General features: G+C 34.8%; 1 protein-coding gene across 2 annotated transcripts in view; it reads left to right on the forward strand.

Annotated features, from left to right (window-relative positions):
• fru (fruitless) overlaps positions 1–6,100 on the forward strand; it is a 33,340-nt gene extending 27,240 nt beyond the window's left edge. The window contains exon 5 of one of the 2 annotated variants that reach the window (XM_011304828.1): positions 2,309–6,100. In XM_011304828.1, the coding sequence (XP_011303130.1) occupies positions 2,309–2,556 (248 nt within the window). In that variant the 3' untranslated portion in view covers positions 2,557–6,100. The other variant, XM_011304829.1, reaches the window with a different exon arrangement.
• The last annotated feature ends 235 nt before the right edge of the window (positions 6,101–6,335 follow it).

Genomic DNA, 6,335 nt, shown 5'->3' on the forward strand with positions numbered 1-6,335 from the left:
CGCAGTCGATCCACGCGTTGAACTAGTCAAGTTTTAAATCCAATCAAGGAAAAAAAACTGAAAAATGCGAATTTACCGAATAAAAAAAAATGAAACAAAAAAAAAAGGACGAGACTGCCATGCTGACTGTGGTTTCTGTTGTTGCAGAGCTCAAAAATTGGCGGATATCACAGATATTTGAGAGACAGAATAACACGGACGAGAGGAGGCGTTGCTCGTTGTGCGGTAAGGTCGTAACAAATGTCCGTAATCACTATTACGTACATTTTCCAGGCAAATACGCCTGCCCATTGTGCCCCGCAGTCTATACACGAAGTGATACACTTCTAACTCACACACGCACAAAGCACCCACCCGTGCAATAGCGTACGGGATATTACCGTCCCTATTACGGTGTGATCTAGCGAGTGTCGCCGATTCAAGATAATGATCATCACCGTGAATATATCGAGTGTGGATCACCGAATAAAACCGTCACCTCAAAAGCGAATCACCGAAGGATGAGTAACTCAAGGCCTCACCAGTGTTCAATCGAAACACAAACTATTCGAACAAGAAATTGTCATTAGTTGGTAATTTATGATAAGTAGTTATTACTAATTTTTGGGCTTTTCACTGGATTATTCTCGATGATACTCGTGATTATATCCAACCCCCGACGATTGTTATTTCGATGAATTTATTCGGGTGAAAACATATCTGGAAGCTCAATACTGTGCCAAAGACACATTTCAGTGCCTTCAAAATTTATGAAAATTGATCATTCAAATTTATCGGGGAATGCCACAACGATAACGAGTCCATCGAGATTGGTGTAGATTTTATGAGATTAGGTACGTTAAGAGGAGAGATTTATCGAGCTTCCGGTAATGGATATATAGTTATTAATTCTGATTATTGTAGATTGTATGAAAATTGTAATGTCATCAGTGCTCACTCTCGTCAAGATGCCAAAGATGTGCGAAGGGGATGTATTTTTTTAATAACAATGAGTCATTACATTTTATTCTATTCAATTCCAAGAGATAGAGAATTACCGATCAATTAATTGCTATTTTAATAAAAATAAATGATCATTGATGGAGGATCTAGCGAGCGTTCAACTGAAAATTTATCGATCCGTTTATTTAAAAATCTTCCGAGTCAATTAGCCCTGATGTAGATTAACGAAACAAACGCGTAACTCGAGTTGATAATTTAAGAAGAATCTTCAATACTCTGGACCACAAGGAGCTCCACATCAGCGTCATCATCCCAAGAAAGAAGAGAATTGTTAAATTAAGCCGATAAAAAATCCGCAAAAAGTGTAAAAGTTTCTTCACGGTAGAAAAAAGCTTTTCAACTCATGAAGATATTCTACAATCTTGAAAAAGTTTTTTCCAACGTTGAAATTTTTCATATCCAACCCGAAGAAACTTTTCTCCTCAGCAATGACGAGTGTCCCGAAGCGTTTTGATTCCAAAATCAATGAATTTATCATTTCAATCCCTGAATTATCTATAAAAACTGATGAATCCTGAGGAAAAAAAAAGTATAAACATTTTCCTCTTGATCCACTTGGTCCCTATCAATTAATGCCATCGTCAAACCTCTCGTCAAGCCCTCAGCTTTTATTTATTCATCCCACAGTTCCTTTTTTTTATTTATTTCTCCCAGTGCCAGGCCAACCGGTGTAATTTCAAGTGCAAGAACGATGTGTTAAATGTATATATGTATGCTGTTGAAAATGTATACGCGTTTTATATATATCCCTCTGTCACACGTCCATCTCTGTCATTCTGTCTTTCTACTCAAACTCAATCTTCTCGATTGCTCCAAATTAGAGGATGAAGGAGTTAATGGAGGATTTCGAAAAAAAAAAGGATTTTCCTTCGAGTAATCATTGATATCAATCAATCTGGGGTTCTCGTCGAATGGTACCAGTGGGAAAATTCTTGATAAATTTTATGGAAGAAATGACTTGAATTATTTAAAGATAAAATCCTGACTTAATGAGCTTAATTGTTCGATTAGTTGAATTAGACTCGATGAATCAGAGAAAATTGGCGGATAAAAATGGAAAAAAGGGGAAAATTGATGAAATTCATGTTAGGATTCAGCGATCCTCCACTGATTGACAATTCTGCATGTAAACGTTTATAAATGTGCGTGAATAATTCCTATTTTAAATTCAATGGCATTGAGTTGAAATGTGAGAGGGCGAGAGTTGGCGGAAAATGTCAAATGGGAGAAGTGAAAATATTGAGTTATAAAAATGAAGGGAGTGAGAAGGGCGTGCCATGGAGGATTTCAGGCTTTGGGTTTGCAGGTCCAATGTCGAGACTACCTATTGGGAGAACTTATAACGAGATGTTCCTCCAATCAATTGCCAGGCCGACTGTTTGGAGATGCCGTGCGTGCGGCAAACATGTGACAAACCGTTGGCACCACTTCCAGGTTCACACAGGTCAACGATTTCCGTGCCCTTATTGCACAGCGAACTACAGCAGAATCGACACTGTTCGTGGACATGTACGCACCAAACACCGGGATATGCTCCCCAAGGGTACATTGTAGAAAATCACTATACTCGGGAACAGACGACGCAGACGACACGTCATTCGGCCGACTAGCTTGCAATAAATATCATTTGGCTTATCTCTTTGGGATTCCCTCGAAATTTTCTTTTCTTTCTTTACACATTTAATCGAAAAAATTGCGCGAATAATTGGTCAAATATCGGGAATCGATACCAAATTTTATTATTGATATAATATATTCTATAAATTAGGATAAAGTGGAGATGGTGGGGATTTAGGAAAATTTTATAATTTCTAATTGACACGATAAATTGAGTAAATTGGGGTCGAGTGGCGTGGCTCATTGAATGAATTTTTCAAAAATAAAAATTCAAACGTGACAATGAAAAAATCGGTGAAATAACGAAGCAATCAGTCGATTAATTAATATCAGAAAGTTTGCCTGTCTCGTCGAATTGTTCCCGAGTGCCCGCAGGCAAATCGCCAGGGGTTGGGTAAAAGGTGATCAATAGCATGCAATCGTGAAATTTACAATGCCAGGGTATTTGAACAAAAAAAAAAATAAATATAAATAAATATTAACGATGGAATGGCGAATGACGAATTTATCATTTAGTTGACAAAAAGAAATAATAATAAATCTAAAATTCCAAGTGTCGCCCTCATTGTCCCTCGAATGCGTCCACAATCTCCATGATGACAGAATTCACCCTCAGGGTTGACATCGACCATCAGAATCCGCGAATTCGCAAATACTGAATTTTACTGAATTTACACGTTCGGTGACAACCGGGAGAAAATTAATGAAAATAATAAGAATCACGTGGGGCTCAACAAACATGTGATGTTATCGTCAATACGAGCTAAATGCCAATGCACACTGTAAATAATACCAAAATAAAAACGACTGTTTTCCAAAAGAAATCAAAGTATTGCCGAAGGCTCCCATGTCTGTCCACTGATAACTCCACACTTGAATAACTACAATAAACTGAATTTCTTCCAATCAGCTGTACAGACACAATCCCATAACGACCTAGATAATCGATAATTAAATTACAGGCCATTGTTCATATCAGAATTAAATATTTTTCACTCGTATCACCTAATGAACGATCGTTATCATTGGTCAGATTGGACCCCGCGCCCTAGCGAAGTTGCGAATCAAAGTATTTGCTCTTTGGACCAAAAATATTATTTGTGTGATTATAAATAAATAATTGATCGAGAAGTGATGAATATTAAAGCCAAAATCCAGTGCTCGAGTCATAAAACAAAGATTAAATTCACTTTGTTTTATCATAAATATCTCGAAAACGAATGGTTTCAGATTAATGTCAGAGAAATTTTTCAGGAGAATGGATTTTCTCGTTTAAACAAATTTATATAACACTTTCGTCTAAATCCCCTTGTTATCGAGATATCTCAGAATTTATAAAAAGTCAACGTTGATTGTTTGATCTCGTTACGTTTTACCACTCGACTACTGAATATTTAATGATTAAAATGTCTCGGTACTTCGCGAAGGCATCGAAACTCTCATAATTATAAATAAATTATAATAAACAAAGTGCAGTCCTCCGGGACTGTAAAATCCAAGTGGAGAATGAAAAAACCTTAACGAAAAATGAAAACTATATTAATAACGATAAGAGAAAAGATTAATCATAAAGAAATATTACTATAATAAATAGTGATAATAGTTATAAAAAAAGCCGCGGTAATTCTGCGAATATTTCAGAGAAAAATAACGATCAATAAACTTATATGTGTCCCATTGACCCCTCGAAACCCATTTTTGTCTCGTAAAAACTCGATGGTCTCTCGTATGCTCGTCTAATTGTAAACGAGAATGAAACAAGAAAAATAATAATTAAAAGAAGCATAAACAGAATACACCGACACAGCAGTACATGAACATGCAATGAAAACACTCAATTACACGTATGAAAAGAATTAACAGAAAAACCTAGCGCCTTCGCTTACTAATTTTATTGAATGTCGATTGAAGCGAATGATTGTGAGAATTCCCGGGAATTTCATTATAATTCAGTACTTATATTTTTTTCAGCAACTTTTATTGGGGATTATGCAAATTTATTGTCATTTTCCTACGAGATTTTTTACAGAGAAAATTCAATGGGTTTTTATTTTTAAAAGAACTCTCTTATTGTTGTAAATTGGAAAAGTTTCAATTGAAATTCAATGGGATTTTTTGGGGAAAGGACTAGGTTTTTGGGTGAAATTAAGTACTTAATTACCAAATTAATTTTTTTATCCGTGTGACCCAATGAGCGACGTGAAATCACATAATATGATAAACACGAATGAAAAAATTCAGAAAATCAGCGTTCCTGCAAATTAGCATATCACTGCTCGTCGAAAGTCCAAGTTGTAACATCGAAATGATAATAATCGATAACCGAATTGTTAGATTAAATATTTGAAGGGAGGAAGTGATCGATGAATTGAGATGAGCGGTTAAGCGTGGATAAATAAAAATCTTTGATTACAGAAAAATTCAGCAGTGATGAGGTAAAGTTGGGGAGGACCTTAAAAAATTTTTGATATCTCATGATCTAACGGAGCCAATGAAGATGAAATAAAAATCTCCTAAACTTCTCTGCGGATCTTGAGTTATTGATAGAAAAAAAGTTCACTCCGATTTTTTAAGAAATGAATTTCTCGTTGAAATCAGTGAATCGAGAATTTCATAGACATGTCACCTGCTGAATTGATTTAATATTAAATAGCATCCCTCGGCCGATACCATTGATTGAAGTTGTAATTACCCGAGAAATAGTCATTAATTCATTATGAAAAATGACAGAGACTGATGCGGAACAAATTAATCGTGAAAGTATGAGATTTTTCATAAATAAAAGAGCAATTTTGCAAATTGATTAAATTAAGGGGCAATGGTTGAGGTCGATGGTACGCATCAGTCCCTTATACAATTGATGTAATAATCACGAAAAACTTTAAAAGAAAAACCAAAAAATAATATATAACTATCAATATCAAAATGCCAATCTCATGTCTCTTGATGGTACTTAAGGTCGAATGCTAACTTAACTCTATTTAATAAAACAGAGTGAAGAAGATATTCTCAATCGAAGAATAATTTTTCTCATTCAAGAAATCATTCGGAAGGACCATCGAAAACAATTAATCAATTAAAAATACGAATATTCCCCGAATCACTCTCGAATGAAGAACAATATTTCCTACTCGAGGAATTGTTTTCCCTCTGTTATAAATAAAAAAAACAACTGCAAAACCCAACCTAGTTGAATGAATTTAAACCGAGAAATTGACCGCACGGAGATTTACTTAAAAATTATCAAGACACTTATTTATATGCGATGTATTTTTGTGAACAAAAAAAAAATTAATAATAATTCAACAGTATTTGAAAGTGCTACCGCTGTTGTACAGTTAAGAGAAACAATTGATAGATGTACTTTATGGATTGTATTTATAATGTATATAGATATATTTCATTAAAGTAAATTATGGATTTGTGTACGACTCAGCACAATCAAAGACCCAATCAACTCATCCTTCAGTGGGAGAAAAATTTGTATTCAAATTTCAACTGCAGTTTCAGTAAAAAAATGCAAGGAATTTCGTTTAATTATTTTAATTGCAAATTTCCCACAGATCTCGCAACAAAAAAATCATTATTTCCCTGTGACAATTTTTTCAACGAAATTTCCCGCAAATTTTTCTCCTTTCAAGAATTCATTTTAGGAAATAACCCTCGAAGACGACTAATGGGATTGTTTTCAACAATGACGGACTTAAAATATTGTG

Source organism: Fopius arisanus, unplaced genomic scaffold (genome assembly GCF_000806365.1).
Source record: "Fopius arisanus strain USDA-PBARC FA_bdor unplaced genomic scaffold, ASM80636v1 scaffold00039, whole genome shotgun sequence".
NCBI lineage: Eukaryota > Metazoa > Arthropoda > Insecta > Hymenoptera > Braconidae > Fopius > Fopius arisanus.